At 42.4% G+C, this 16639-nt stretch overlaps 1 protein-coding gene across 1 annotated transcript in view; it reads left to right on the forward strand.

Annotated features, from left to right (window-relative positions):
- The window catches only part of vps13b (vacuolar protein sorting 13 homolog B), a 265484-nt gene that overhangs the window by 132789 nt on the left and 116056 nt on the right, over positions 1–16639 (forward strand). The window contains exon 32 of the mRNA XM_079561422.1: positions 11805–12008. Coding sequence (XP_079417548.1) covers positions 11805–12008 — 204 coding nt within the window. The remainder of the gene's footprint in view (positions 1–11804; positions 12009–16639) is intronic.

Consider the following 16639-nt stretch of genomic DNA (forward strand, 5'->3'; position numbering starts at 1 on the left):
TAAAAGCCGCCTGTATTGATCACTGAAGTAAATAAACCACTTCCTTGTTCTGTCCATTTCTCTTTGAAGCCAACTTTTATCCTCATTTGGTGGCATTTGAGGTGACAGGCCTTGTTCGAGCACTTCCCGGAAAGCGCTCTTGTGTTGTGGCATGTTTCTGTCAGTCGGGCCGGGATACGTGCTGACAGAGGAGAGCGGGATCACCCCTCAGCTGTCCCATACGCATAAAGGGCATTATCCAGGGGTTGGCCACCTGGTCATTCTGTCCCGTCTCAATGGGGACAGTCTGGCCATCCTGACGCAGGATATGAGGCTCTAAGAATACACACATTTCACTAACGAGGAAGCTATGCGCTCATGTTTGACTGGGTTCAAGTGGGAGGTGTGTGCGTGATTTTATAGAGCTAGATCCTCTTTTGCTGGTGACATGTTGATGTTCATGCTTCCTCTGAGGTTGGAGGGAGCTGTCATTGAGCTGTCAGCAGATGGGCTGTCCCGTCATAATCAGCAGTAGCCCAGACCAGGTGGATGTCAAGGGCAAAGCTACTCTATCATAAGAAAACTGTCAATTTTTTTTAAGTGCTATCAATGCTATATATAAATAGTCTTCTTGTAGAATAGAAAATCACCAAAATTTCAAATAATCTACTCCAGAGTCCAATTTAACTTTCTCACTGGAAACGGAATATCTCTTCAAAATGTTCTGCCAGCCCCTCAAATGGCCCTTGACTGTGCGTGTAAGCTTCATTTCTAAATGGCATTTATCAGTTGGCGGCACAATAAAACATCAGACCAAATGAAAAGCAATTGAAAGTTGGAAAAAAGTAGCAAAGAGGGGAAAAAGCCACTCCAAAAGGGCAGGAATGTGCAGATGCTTTCAAATGTCCATGTGTGAAGCCACAAACTCTTCTGCGGCTCCCAGAAGTCAATGGAAAGCCAGTGGCATAATTGCCTAATGCTTGTGTAATAAGAGGCACATTACAAGCCCAGGAGGCCCGTCCCGACATGAAAGAGCCCCACGGCTGGCACTAACCGTCTTCACCGCCACCAATGCACACTCTCTGTTTGAAAGTCCCTCTACACCGAATATGCTCACACCTTTCTCCTCAGATGAACAAATGTGTATCCTGGACTTAGACATTAGTCATTTTTTACTTTTAATAACTTTTTCCCCACTGTAAGTTACATATTTAACCCATACTTCTCTTTATTTTTCGGACACACTTTGGTCTGACTTATCTTAACGTTGTACTGTATCTAGAGTAGATGTTCAGCTTGCCGTGTAGTGAGACAGTTGTGTTACTTCATCTGCAGGGTTTTGGAGTACCACAGACACCTCTCCATTGGTGGTCTTCTTTCTTCTCTCAGTACGCTCCATAACATCTCTCCAGTCAGTGCCCTGCCCCATCACTTTGTCACTTCACATACGCGTCCTTTGTTACACACATGTTCCTGAGGTAACATTCAAGAGAGAAACCTCGCTTTGCTTGATCTATTTATCCCGAAATGAAAGGACTGGCGGAGCTTTCTCCTTCCATTCCTGAGTGATGACGACAGGGAGTGTTTAAAGCATCACGGTCGGCCCTTGATATTTTTCCATCTTCAGCGCTAACTACTGAGAAGGTACTTGGAGGGCTTTGTAGTTTCGTTTTTTTTTTTTTTTTTTTTTTTTAGGGCCCCACATTATGAGTAGCGTGGTAATGGACTGGGGTTATTATCATTTTAAGAAGATGTTTTGAAGGAGTGCGGGGCTGCGAGAGCGCCCCATATGAAGGGCACATGTTGGAGAGACAGTAAATGGAGACGAGAGGCCAATACTGACACGTCACACAATCCGTCACATCACGCTATTCAACTGCGCACACTCTCACATGTGTTCGAATAGCGCACGATGGTGTCAGAGTGGGTGAGGAGATTTGAGTTTGTTATCGTAAACTTTGGGAGGATGCTCTTTCATGTGTTCAGTTTAATTTAAGTTAATAGTTTGCCTGTGTTTTTTATTGTTTTATCCTTTCACTTCTCCCGGTCTTGCGTATTGCAGCATGTTCTCCCGTTCATCTTTAAGCTTCTAATCCCCTATCTATCCTGTAATCTCCCTCCTCTCTGTAGGAGAGTTGTTAAACACTTTCTACACTGCTCCACTGTTCCTCACCTCTCTCTCTCCTCTCTCTCTGTGTGCTTGTGTGTGTGTGTGTCTCTGTCTGTCTCTCTCTGGTCAGCTCACAGGATGCTGTAGTGCATTTCCTCCCACCCGGGCCACAGGAAAGAGGCCAAGTACAACTTCATTTGATGTGCCTGTCCTCTAATTCTTTACACCTGGACACTAGCTACAGAAGCCCCGCTCAGCACCCGCCCAAATTTCTCCTCCGTTTCCCAATATTCCCCTGCAGCTCGTCTTTTATGTCCCGTACAGGAGGCACGGGGGGTTGTCATGTTAGCATCTCTGTCATATCCTATTGCAGTTTAATGAAAGCAAGCCCCCGATGCGCTGCCTTTTTTTTCTTTTTTTTTTGCGTGTTTTTAATTCTGTTAGCTTTTCTTATTTTCCCCCCGTCTCTCGTCTTTGCGCGCCCCAGTGAAGCCGCCTGCAGATGTTTGGACAGCGGCATGTTGGTCAGAAGTTGAGACGTGGTGCTGCCTGAATCTTGTGTTTTATGGCGAGGGTCTGTTTAGAGTTGCGGTTTTTCAGGAGCCTTGCCTTCAGGGGCCACTTCCTCTTCACTGTTCGGGAGTCGGGATTACAAAACACGGGCTGGCAGGGGAGCTGAGTGATAGTGTTAGGGGAGAACAAAAGCTAGAGAGGAACACAAGTGGTAAGAATGCATCGAGATAGAAAGCCAATATCGTCTTTACGGTACAGAAAAAGTGCATTATTGTAAATTTATGCAATCTATGGCTTTAATCTTAGGAGCTCTTTCTCAGGAGAACACCTTGCTTTAAAGGGAGAGACCAAATCTCCTGGATAAAAATGTCAGTTTGTATAAATACAGTCAGAGGCTTGGATGTATGCAAGATCCATTTCAGCATCATAAACAAAACCATGGCACTCCCTCACAGGGCAGGAAGAATTAGCTGGTTTAGGGAGCATGTGTGCTCCAGATTATTGTAATTTCTAAAGCTTATTTTTTTGTTGTTGTTGCTGACTTTAAAGTATTCGCGCATTGAGTCATAAGAAGGAAGGATGCAGCGCTGTTGTCCCCAAGGGTCGTCTCAAATTCTCAAAGTCCAAAGAGTATCTCATTTAAACCCCTGATTTTGACATAAGTTTTTAATTCCATAATGGGAGCTTCCAGCAGCAACAAGTATTCAGTTTCATCCTGCCTTTGTTTGCTCCGAGGAAACTTTTTGAGTCAGAACAAAATGTTTTTTAAGGTCAAGGTTGCCGTGAAGACCCTACTGTTTTCGCGATCTCATTACATGTTTGTTCAGCCTGCCCCGCGAAACCTGGAGCATGCATTAAGCCAATCAAATATGACTGTCATTTACTTGACATTGTTTAGGAAAAAAACTCCAGTGTTCATCACCAAAAAGCATAAGGCCTTGATATGTAATCTAGCTGCTTTAAACATTTGTCAGATTTCAATAATTGCAGTAAACAGTGTGTAATCAACTTCAAAGCGCGCTGCCAGGACTCGTCATTTGGACAGATAAAAATGAGCATCTTCGAAAACACGCACGACACGCCTGTTTTTGGATGTGCTAATGCGAACCAGCCTTGGAAACTCAGAGAGGCTTCGTCAATATCAAACTGGAAAAAACAGTAGTGCTTCGAGCTGCTGGATCCATAAAGTGGGCCTAATTTTACTGCTCCATAAAACACCCTCCTCGCTGCCTCTAGAATTAAACTATTTATGTGCACAAGTAAATCACAAAAAAAAGACTGTTAGCTCCGGACCAGACTATAAGCTAAACGTGTCTTAGTGTTAGCTTTTCTATGAGGGGAATGGTGATTTTAGACTGTTGCCTGGGTTTACGTTTATGTTTTAATCGTTTCTATGAGCAACGCCTCAAAGCAACGCCTGTAGGATATGGCCTTAAAACAGACCATATCTTACAAGGCTCTGCTGCCAAACACATTTGAGTTCAGCAAGTTTTTTAATCCTGATTACCCGAAATATTCAAGCATATAGGAAACTCCAGTGGAAACGTAGATCCTGTTTAGTGACACATTTGATTTTATTTACTGACAAAAATATATTTTCTAAAATGCTGATTTATTACGGTCTACTTTTTACTTGTCCTTGAATCATTTGAATTTGAACTTCCCTTACTTGTGGTCATGTATTTGTCAGCCCTCATTTGTACAGGAGGTTTCCGTCATCGTTAAAGGTCTCTAAGCCGTCATCTGTACTTGATAGGTCGAATCAATAGTTAACAGAGAAGACAGCACACTCGAAGTAGCTGATTCTGACAGTCACAAAGCAAAAGAGCTTTTGGAAAGTGGAATTTTGGCATTTTAGACTAAAGTTGGGCAGTACAATTGCAAATTTAACCTTTCTACTGGACGGGTATATATTTGGCCTGCTGCCAAACAAACATTAGTGCTGACAAAGCTTTTTGGTTGAGGAGTGAAATGTCAACCACTAAAACTAAGATGAAAGCTTTAGAAACTTTGTCTTTCTTGTGGATGATTCGAGGACATTATTCTCTACCCACCTGTTGTTTTTGTTTTCGACTTTTCTTATTTAATTTAATTTTAATCCAGTATCACAAAGTTAAAAGCTGAAGTTACATCAACTTTCTGCTCTTGTCAGAAACCAAAATTTTATTGTGACAATAGCCAATTGTATAGCCAAGTCAATTGTTCGGGATTAACAATAAATATATTTGATCCGTATATTAGAATGGCAACTACATATATTATTGTTGCTGAAATCCGTTTGTGGGGATCTCAATCTGGTTTCAATCCCCTATCAGAGGAAATCGACAAGGCCTTCCCTTCACACCTCTCCTCAAACTCTGCCTGACATGTTTTATAAAAGAGCATTATATCCACGTCTAACATTGAGAGGAAGCATTTCAGATCTGCTGCTATAACAGAGGAAGTGTGATTACAAGCAGTGGCCCACTCACTGTTGAAGAAAAATGGTAGCTTTGTCCGGCCATGTCAGAGTCATGAAAAGCACACACTTCACTGTTTCACTGTTTGGACTTTTTTAGCGACAATAGGGATTATACAAAGCAGGACCATAGGCTGTGAAAGCCTGCCGTTGATATCAAGGAGCTGCTGCAGATTGTTTAAAAAGGCAAGATCCAAGCTGTACATTCACAAGTGCGTGGCGTAATGCAGTCGTCGGCTTTGAATGCTGCCAAAATGTTGTTGGTGTGATCCAGGAATGCTCTGAGCCAGGAGCACATCAGAGGTAAAACTGAACAGGCCAGTCGTGATGGTGTTCATGCCCAGTTACAGTCAGACTCTGCGCCTTAATGCATGGGCGCACTAAATACTGAGTTTAGTCAAGCTGTGTGTAATTTCATTTGAGATAATTGGGCAGCTATAACTCTAGTGTAAGTCCTTAAAAAAAAAAAGTAATCCAAAACAAACAGGATCAAATCATTACCCTCTTAGAATATGTAAGGTTGTCCGATAAAATGCCCTGGGCCTCTTAGTTCTTTGTTTAAGAATCACCATTAGCCTTTGCCCAAGTAGGGATTATTCTTCCTTGGGCCCTTCTCCAAATTCCATTAGCTAATCGCATCTTGGTGTTCTGTAAAAGTGCACTTGGTCGGCTGCTGGTGTGAAGCTAAAGCTGAACAGAAGCCCTGAAGATGAGGGCGACATGTGTGCGCTCAAACAAATGGCTCTTGCAGGAACAAACTTGAGAGCGTTAGCCTGGAGTCGTGTCAATGCCGTGACTGATGTACGGCCAAGAACAATGTAATATCGGGGCTTCAAAAACACGTTAGCTTCATAATGTGTTAATAAATGATCCCGTATCCACGTCGTGACTGCAGCGCTCTATAGGCTCTTTCTGTACAATGAATCACGGAGGATGATGAAAGAGGAGAGGTCTCATTTGTATAGTCACAGGCATGTGCGAACTCCACTAAATTCACATGTGCCGAAGCCAAATGAAATATCTGTTCAGCTCTCACACATGGTCTCCCTGCAACATGGAGATCTAATGCAAAAAGCAGATCTAGGACGAGAAATGCATGATGGGATTGTAAATTACATCGTCCGACTGACAGCTTTAACAGACAGTCATGGCGAACATATGTTACCAGTGTCTTCAGTGCAATCCTTTGTGTTTATAACAGTATTACGTCTCTGACATGGAAGATAAATGACAGCTGTAATTGCAAAATGTTCAAATTAAACATTATTTAGTAATACATGGCACACTCTTCCTCCTACCTGACTGTGATCCCGGACTCAAGGGTGGTATAAATTTGTGTATAGAAGTAATAGTTTCCTGCACAAATCTTGTGTAAATATGACATAATTGGTCGCTTGGTCTTTAAAGTGCAATCATGATAATGAATAACTTCTGTAGGGTGCAGCCTTGTACAGATGAGTAATGCTGTTTTTTGGGCTAAAAAAGAACATTGTCATGGGAAATTGTTGGTACATTGTGTCGATTCAAAAAAGCTGCCTTTTCTATTTATTGTGGTCTATGCAAGTAAACTATATGGAATGTGTTGCAGTTGGTGCAAAACCACAGGTTTTTTCCTCTGCCAAGTGTGACAAATTTGGTGCTTTGTGTCACTTGTGTTTTTGTTGATATTTAGCATTCCTGCTTTATACAAAAATCATTAAAATAGCCACATTATGAAGCTTGTGGAGTGATGGGGGCTTACTTTTTGCTGACCCTTTATGTTCCACGCCACAACTTTCCCCCATTTACTCCGAGGTCTTCTCCACGTCCTAATTTTCAGACTTAATTGCTATAATTGGTAGATGCAAATCAACGGCAATTGGACTTGACTGGGGTCATAAATCCAGCGCTCAGAAGTGAGCGACTTTCTGGCAGTCTGCAGCAGACCACCGTGGGCAAGGGGTGCTTAACTTACTAAGTAATTGCAAGTTTCATGAATCATAATGCTTCTGAAATCCCCCTCAGCACACACACCAGAGCCCAAAGGGTAAAGCATTAGGCCGCTGGGAGTCGAGCACAAGTGATGGAGAAGCCACTGTGCAGGACTTTGAGTTGAACAAAAAGTAACCATTTGAAAGTACCTTTGTAAAGTAACATGTGGAGCTGTTCAGAGACCACCTCAATAGACACACCATTTGCTCTCAATTCACAGTGTCCAATTCAGTTCTGACGCATTTCATTATAGTAAACCAATGTAGATTTTAAAATTCTGGAGTTGCTGTCCATGTAAAAGCATTTGGACAATTTACCAGTAGTCTAAAATGGTTGCGCTTTTTGCGGCTGAATAAAATAGTCAGCCCCGTTCATGAAGAAAAATGTAGCCCTCGTGACATCCGATGTTAGCATTTCACATGGCGTATGTTCCCACAGTTCAAATATACAGTAGTTGGCTTTGGTTCAAAACAAAGAACCTGGAGTGGTCTCGAAGTGTAGCACCTCTATGTACAAAACTAATTTAGCTTGACGAGGTGGAATTAAGGCTGAGACGTGAATGAAACCTCTGGTCAGTGTGTATGTTGTATGGGAGAGCAGACGCAGGCCCCATAAGTCTCAAACATAGTCATATTTGCCCCTGCCCAAAGTGTAAGCAGACAAGTATTGCATGTGATTTTTAGGGGGGAAATGGAGTGAAAAACAGGTCCGAGGGTTGCGGGTTCAGGTTGTGGTTTTGAGAGTGACGAGATCCAGAAGCCAGCGGCACTTGGTTTTACCCCGGTGCTTCCTGCCCCGCTAGCCTGGGGCAGAGGGCGACGCGAGGGGCGTGTGCTGCTGGGAGAGGGAGAGTGGGAAAGGTGGGAGGCCAGCGAATGGTAATAAGGCCCATGGTTTCGCAGTGCACCCAAAGGATCACATCGGCACAGCTCCTGCACTACCAGCCACAAACAGAGCAGCAGTGGTTAGTTTTACAACCTTGAACCAGGGTTAGCCCCAGAAACCACAGCAAGGTAATCAGGGTCTCCGAGACTCCATTCTCACTGTTTTTAAGCAAACCGCTTATTTATATATTCATTATGAACAATCAACCCTTGTTATTGCTGTATATTTTCATTTCCATTGTTGGTTACATAGTGAATAAATAGAGGTAAGATGTATTTATTTATCTTTGTACGTAACCTGTCAGGAGGCAACCAGTCGGCTCACGGTCTGAACTCAAGTAGTTGTGCATGTTTTAGTTATAGTTTATGGTCATCATTGTGTAGTATGACAAAAGTGCTTTTTGTTGTAAAACTGCCCACTCATTGTAGGCAATACTGCAACAGGATAGGTTCGAAACATTGTGGATTTCATTTCATTTAAATTTAGATGTTATCTCATGTTGTTTACTTTTCTTTTTTTTTTACCTTGTTTCATGAATACGTAGCTTTACATTACATGTTGATTGTTGAGGTTGAAGTCTTTCAAGATGTATTTTTGTGAGTTTGTGAAATCATAATCAATTCATATTGCATTCTGTCCAGTAACATGAATCGTTTTGAATGACGTTGTGACCCATAAGCCCAAATGTGAGTCTTAATAATCTCATTAATTGTCATATCCCTGCGAGTTCCTCAGTGGTTTAAAACTGTGTCAGAAGATTAAGATTTTTATATGAAACAGTCCAAATACCATTAAACAGAACATTACTGCTGTTCTGTGTTTGATTCATTTTTATACGTAGCAGAATTTTGTCGTAAAAAATGTTTTGGCTTTTCCTTCAATTAAGATGGGTTGGCTCAGCTACAAGGGCAGAACGACATACTTGACTTTGAGAAATATTTCTCCCCCACTCGGCTCCCTCCCTGCGCTACTCATCTGTGAAAGCATGTCATTTATGACTTGTTATTTTGATTTGGCTCCATATTTTCCACATGCCGGCAGCAGGCAGATGTCCTGTAATGGCATGTGTTAGTGGATGGACTGCATGTTCCACCTGCTCCTGTCTCTGTGTTTTGAGTTGTGTTCAGTGGTGGGCAGTGAGAGCTTTCCCAAGACTTTCTCTGAATCCTCTCGTCCTGCCAGTGTGGTCTTCACATGACCAATCAAATATGTCAAGCCGCCAGTGTGTTCCCCCACATGTACAACAAGAAAGTCTGGCTTCAATTATTATTGCACCCCAAGGGGAACTTCCAGAATTCCTCCCCTCCTCATTTGTCAGAAATGAAGCTCTCTCGTTTCCTGCGATTGGCTGAAATATGTCTTTTGATATTAAATAACACTGGTTTCCACCGGCTGCATGACCAAGACAAATGTTGATCATATTTATTTATGTCATTGGAGATGACCCTGCAGCTAAGTAAGGCTCAGACTTGGCTGCACACTTGCTGCTGTGTTGATTATGAGTTAGAAAGTTCCTGAATAAGCTTTGTTAAGAGATCATTTGGAAAGCACGTGATGTAACTGTGGTTTCTGAATGCGAAAAGACAGCTTGTGTGATGGAGGTAGTGTTACAAAAGCAATAATGAATCTAGACTGACACATCCCACCCAAATCTCGCTGCGCTCACGGCTTGATTTCTATTATCGTCTGTTGATAAATGTGGTTCCAAATGTTGATTAAGGATCTGTTTCACTTGTTTGTATGTCAACAAATCCAGCTAAATCCAGTTACAACCCTCTGATCTCTCGTTGTCTTTGTTTTTCAATTTTGTGCTTTTTGTCATAACATCACGCTCCGGTTGAGACCTCTCCGATGTGGGGAAGGGGATGGAGTCAGAATATGAAAATTACCATTGACGTTGCTGAAACAAATCTACTACTCATGCAGCCCATACATCTGCATTCATTTTAAGCCCTTATTTATGCCGTTTAAGCTCTCATTTGAATTCACCAGCACAAATAAACATATCATAATGAAGCAAAGGGCCTGATGTCATATGCAGATGTTGAATTCTGATTATTGGTAGTCCATTCTTCGGGATCTTGTCTCTCAAAAAAGCAAAATACATGACATCATTTTTTCTTGGCTCTGATTGGACGCCGTTTTCTCAGTAGTGTTCAGCAGCTCAAGCACCGAGAGCTGCTCAGGCCTGACATATCTCCACATCTCCCCTCTGTGTTACGGACTGTGTACACTGCAGACCTCCTGTGTTCCTGCAAGCCCGAAATGAGAAAAGTGAGATTGCGGCCAAAGTTTGCTCAGTGTTTATCAATGATAGCGAAGAGCAGAGCGGAAAGCATACAAATAAAACTCAATATAGTGCATGATTTCACCTGAGCTCATACAAGAACAAGCGCGCCATTGTGTAACACTGTATTTGGGATTTGGGAACTTTGATGCCCAGAATTATTTAAAATGACTTATCAAAAAAGGGTCTCTCTGTCTGTCCCTCTGCCGCTTGTTCTTCTTCTCCTCTTTTTATGGTGGATGGCACTCAACGTTGAGGTGCATTTTGCCACCAACTAGGATCGAATGTGGGCAGAGAATCTATCTTTAACCCAACATACAAATCCAGTCTTTCCCTCAGGACAATTGTAAATACTGCTTAAAGGGGGGGGATTATGCAAAATCGACTTTTTCAAGCTTTACATGATTCCCTCATTAAAGAAATACCTGAAGTGTTGCCTTGGCACATTCACGTATTTTTGAGTAATCTGTAAAAACTCTGATCGCGGCCATTTTAGGGACAGCTTTGCCTGAGTCCTCCTAGGAACGCCCCCACCTCCTGGAAACACCTCCAAGCTTTCGTCACCAGCCGAGTAACCAACCACTGCTCCTCAGCAGAACCCCCTCCCCACTGATGCCACTGACAGCGTGTGGAGGGGGCGTGTCGGAAAGGGTCAGAGGTTCTTAAAGAGACAGAGGCCTATTTCAAGACATTCACTACAGCCATTTTGAGAGAGCAATTTTATACAAGGCAGTTATTCTAATTTACTGCATTTACAGACCAACAGAAGGTTTCGTCATCATTGTAGTGTGATATAGACTGGTGCTATGTGATTGAAAAAAGCATAATACCCCCCTCTTTAAGGTCTCGGCTCAATAGGCTTGTAATTAATGGTTTGTTTTGGACTTAAATGTAAATAAGTAATGTAATAAGAAAATAAATAAATGTATGACACAGCCCTAGTACAAATTATCAACAACATTAGCATCAGAATCAAAATCCTGTTACTCAAACCCTTGATACAAAAAAGACATCGCGATACACAGCTATATCAGATCCATACGTATAGAATGAGGGAGGGAAAGGGAGAGTTCAGCTCACTGGTGGATGCAGTTGTCCTTCTGTCCGTTGTCCAGATCAGTGTTGAGCTAAAAGCACATGGTCTTACACTGTCCACTGAGAAGAGCGTGGTCCAGTTTGACATCCAAACAGCGTACAATGGCCTTTAAGTACATACAGACTGAGGCACAGGCAAGTGAGCTACTGTTGGGCAACATCAATTGAAATTAATTAAGATAAGAAAGATGAAAATGTTTTCCATTCTACACAAAAGTTCTGTCATCTGTTATAAAACAACCCAGTACATATGACTGCTTAAGAGCATTTGCCTCTGATTTGATTTAATTGATGAGGGATGAAAAGCTTTTTTGGAGCATGCTTTTGTTACGCTACTTAATTTGCTGATTTACTGACTTTAGAACGATTTGCCTGGAGCTGTCTGGTCCCGGTCCCTCAGTGCTCGACCAAAACTAAACTTCACTGACTGCATGAGAGAGAGCGCTTTATGGTTTGTGAAATGACTAAATCAATTTGCCTCTGTTGTTTTTTGTTCCTTGTTTCAGACGTGCGTTAAACCTTGGCATCCTGCGGGACCCCGGTTCAGAAGTGGAGGACCGTCAGTACCAGGTGGATCTCACGTCCATCAACATCGGGACAGCCCAGTGGGAGCAGCTCAAACCGGACAAAGAGGGGGTCAAGGGGGGCCTGTCCGCGGAGACCGAAAGGAGCTCCCAAAACCCTGCGCTGGAGTGGAACATGGCCAGCAGGTCAGAGTCCCACACATGTCCCTGCTACTTAAACTAAGCAGCATTCTGTAAATCTTCATGATTGACTTTTATCAGATGAATGTCACTGATGAGAGGTGGTACAAACCCTCTGTTTGCTTGGTGGAATAAGCTCTTTTTTACCTGTAGCTTTCTCCAGACAGGTACCAAAATGCTTGCTCCTCCTCAATGGAATCTCAGCGCCCTCATGTCTTGGGGACGGGCTCAGGCAGAGACTATATGCTGAGAACCGAAGCTGTGTAGGATCCATCTGGTCCAGAATGTGGCCTATTAGAAAAAGAAACTCCAAACTTCTTTATTCACTAATGCACCTTCCCCAGTAGAATTGAAAAATGCATTACCGAGCATGACTATCCCTATCTTTGCATGGGAGCAGTATTTTTGTTCACCATGCACGTTCATAATTACAAACCCTCCATTTTTTTATAGACTCAGGAGCTAAAACAAGCACAAGTGTAACAGCCTCTTTGGCCCCACATTCTTTTTTTTCTTTTTTTTTTCCAGTCGTGTTTTGAGAGGGAACAGACCCAAAAATCACAGAATTGCAGGCGAAGTCTCCCGATTTGTTCCCCGTCAACTAAAAATAAGCGTTGTGGAAGAATGCAGTGAAAAATCAACATAGTTCTGATTGAGACGGAGCACTCTGGGTTCACCAGGGCTCGGACTGAGGCTGGCTGAGATACATTCCTCTCCGTGTGTCGTATGTTCGCTGCATTGCGCTCTACACAAACACTCGTAAAACTCAGGACAACCATTTATAATCTTTTTACAGTATCTTGCACATGCAGGCTCATGTTATGCTAGCTGTTGGCGCACATCCAGAAAAACACAATCTGCTAATGTTGATACTGAGGCTACAATTCTCACATATAAATTCAAGCCATCAGAAGTTACGTATGATGTCCTTTTTTTTTCCTTTTACATATGAGTCACTGATTGTAATTGGCGAAAGGGATGAAAGCCTGTCAAGTTGGATTTATGAAAGAAAAAGTTAATTTTGTATCAATTATTACACAATGAAATGATCAATTCCAAGCAGTTAGAAGTGATGGATTTACATTTGAGGGAAGACGATGTGGTTTTATGGAGGCAAATGATTAATCTCTTAACCCTCACCTGAACCGAGCACATATTCGCCAGTTTGGCTGTACCCAAATCTAAAAGCTTCTTGAAAAAAGTGTCAATATAGCATCGAAAATGAGGACAAAAGAGCGACAAGAACGTGACGAAAGTGCAACGAAAAAAGGCCACAAAAAAATGACAAAACGCAACAAAGGAGCGATAAAAGCAAAACCAAGACAAAAAACAATGAAAAAACACAGCAGCAACGTGAAATGAAAAATTGTATGTCAGATTTGTAGGTCCAGTCCAGAAGCTTTTACATTTGGGTAAAACTGAACTGGAGAAAATGGGCTTGGTTAAAGGCGGGGTAAGAGGTAAGAAGTGACAAATTTTGTGAAACTGATGCGCTACATAGAAATGTTGCTAACAGGTTTGAATGACAGTACCTTTGCACTATTTGGCACTATATAGGAAAACATGCTGTCCCGTTAAGTGTCCAGTGAATTCCCATACCATTTGCCCCATGGATGTTCCAACAAACATTTAACCTTTTTACCCCTTTAGTTGTTTGGTTAGCACACTATGTTTAAAGGTGCACTATGCAACTCTTTAAGAAAAAAAGAAATCTTAATATTTGTGTATATTTGACCTTTTAGTGACTCAGTGGCCTTATGGCTGCAGCTTAGCATCTTTGCTTTTCCTCACAGTGGACTTTATGATGCTCTAGGATCAATTGTTTTTAGGGTTTCATACCAGAAACTATCCAGAAACAATTGATTCTGGAGCATCATAGAGGCCACTTTGAGAGTGCCATGCTGCACCTATATATCCACTGAGTCTCTAAAAGGTCAAATACGCACAAATATCTTTTTTTTCACATAAAAAGTTACATTATGCAAATTTAAATTGGCTGCACATTTGTATCTATTTATTCCTTTACATTTTGAAGCCCATGACGGCTGCTAAACAAAGCAGGCCTTCCAGGTCTGCACCTAGGCATTAGACCACCCTGATGGTTTTCCACTTAACCCTCAGTAGTTTTAATTTAAAAGTCTTCCCCTGCCCTAACCTCCTCACACTGTGGCAGCCAGGTCTGCTGTACTAGAGCCCATTTAGGTAGCGGACCTGGATCCCTGCAGAAGTCTTACACTTAACCTGGCACTCACATATAACAGTGTCTCACTCAGTTTTCGACTATAGGGCTACTGGGGCTCCGTCGACTCCAATTTTTCTTCAGTTCAATGTGTCTCTATTGATGGGAGTGTGGCGGGGCGGGATGATTGCCAGGGCCAGATTCTCTGAAAGGGCAATGAGGTGAGATGTTGGGCTCACACTTTGGGGCTCCACAAGGGTGTTTGAATGTCTTTTGAATCGACTCAAGTTTCCTTCGACATGTTACTGGCGGGTCTGGATTTTGATTCAGAACTTCATTACGAGATGACCTAACATGCAGCTTAGCAGTTATTATTGTGCTCAAAGGATTGACACCCACACTTTAGCTGTAAATATATGTCTTACTTAGTGAACATTTTGTTGATGCCAAGATTGACACATGATTGAACAAAGTTGAGCTCTGTTCAGTGTCACCATCTGTGGAGCCTCCCTGGAGTCAGAATGAGTATTTAATTATTGTGATATAAATTATAGCAATACTTTTGCTATAAAATATACTACTACTATTACTATTACTATTCATAAATGGGGCTAATTTCAACTAAAGTGAAATAAAAGAGGTTCTTAGACTACTTCAGTATAGAACCTGAAATATCTGTCAGTGCTAGGGACACTGGTGACCTCCCTATAAACCCATCAGTTGACACTGTCGCCTCTTTCCTGCCATGGCAGAATCACCACTGGACACTCTTTTGGAAAATTAGCTTTGCTGTAACGTAGTGCAGTGCAATATACACCCAGCCTTCACCACTGTAACCCCAGTGAAATCCCAATAATGTTCCAACACAGAGAGGAAAGGGAGTCAAGTTCACAGCTTTACTTGTCTGCTACAATCAGCCACAGAAACACCCCACTTTGGCTGTAACGAGCTTTGACACACACCACTTCCAAAGTTCACACCTTTCCTGTATTTACGGCTTCAGACCCTACTGTTTCTATGTCGAGCTTGTGGCATGTTCGCTCCGTTCTTTTAAAACTTTAATTCCAGTAGTTGTGGATCTACAGTGGCCTCATTTGGCTTCCTGAGGTTTTGCAAGGAAATTCCTGCTTCGCAGATTCACTGACAGGATCTGTCCTCATCACAGTGTGGAGTTGTCGGCTCGGAAAGACCCCGTGTCAGGAGCTGTGAACTCCCTGTGCCTCCCTCCATCAGCCCTACAGCTGGCCTCTCCCCTGCCACTGATATCCTCACACTGTTTTTTAGAACACACCCACTTTGATGTGCCCCATGGTTTGTATCTAGTTATCAAAGACCTTGCATTTAGTGTATACTTTCGTTACAATTCAAAGTAATGAATGCATACTGCATTAATAGGCTCGTGACTTGCTGTGATTTTCAGAAGGTGCAAAGTTCAATTGTTAAACATCCTAAATGCTAAATTTCAAAATCCTCCACAAGATTCCGAAATCTTTCCTTGTAAAAGTATTAAGTACCTTACCACATGTTTGTAGATCAGACTTGTGTTCTCTTTTACTCGATCCCTGTATCTCATTCCATGTTAAATGCACTTGACTTGCTCTTAAAAATGCTCCAGTCTCTCAAAGCCTAGGCTCCAGCCCGCTCCCATGACTTCTCTCCGTTAGTGTGGTCTCGACTGTACCACTGGATAAGGCTTTTCTTCATCCGAGTTAGAGGCCCCTCCATATTACTGGTAAACGGAGCTTTACGCCTACATGGCCTGCTGGTGAATGATAGCACCTGTCCCATGCAACGAGACACTGCTTGTTTCAATCCCCCCAGTCTGAGGAGAGATTAGCCAAACACCAATTGCCTTCTCCAGATCACTTCTCCTCCGGATCAGGCCTCCCTCGACGTCTCCACTTTTAAGAAATGTGTCAAATAATAATCCCTGCAGGGCACTGGTAATGAACATTTGTGTTACAGAAGTGAATATGATATTGGATCTGCTTAAGCACTGGACTCCGGGCCACCTAGAATCATGCCCATGTCTAATCCTCGCCAACTATAAATATTGGAAGCCGTAGTCCATGATTGTTTTAATAGCAGCAGATGTGGCAATTAGCACCCCCTTATAAAGCTCACTTGTGTATTTGTTTTAGCGCTAACAAATGTTCCCGCAAATATGACTTGATTGTGGGAATGAGCATTAGCGAAATAGAGAGCGAGGTTTCGGGTTTGATCTTGCGTATACACAATTAGGGGAGTTCCCAATTGAAGCTTGTCAAATAACGGCTCACTCTTCGTTCATGTAACCAAGTATTCAAGCTCCCAACCTCAAACTTGTTAGCAGGACTTTTTGGGAAACGTACGCTCGGTTTGCAACGGTTTTTGAAGGCCTAATATTTGGAAGCTCTTTGTGTTATTTTAAATTTGAAAAGCCAGGGCAAGTCTGAGAGGTTTTTCGGTCTGTCAGAGT

The sequence above is a fragment of the Gobius niger genome (assembly GCF_951799975.1).
Source record: "Gobius niger genome assembly, chromosome: 8".
In the NCBI taxonomy this organism is placed as follows: Eukaryota; Metazoa; Chordata; class Actinopteri; order Gobiiformes; family Gobiidae; genus Gobius; species Gobius niger.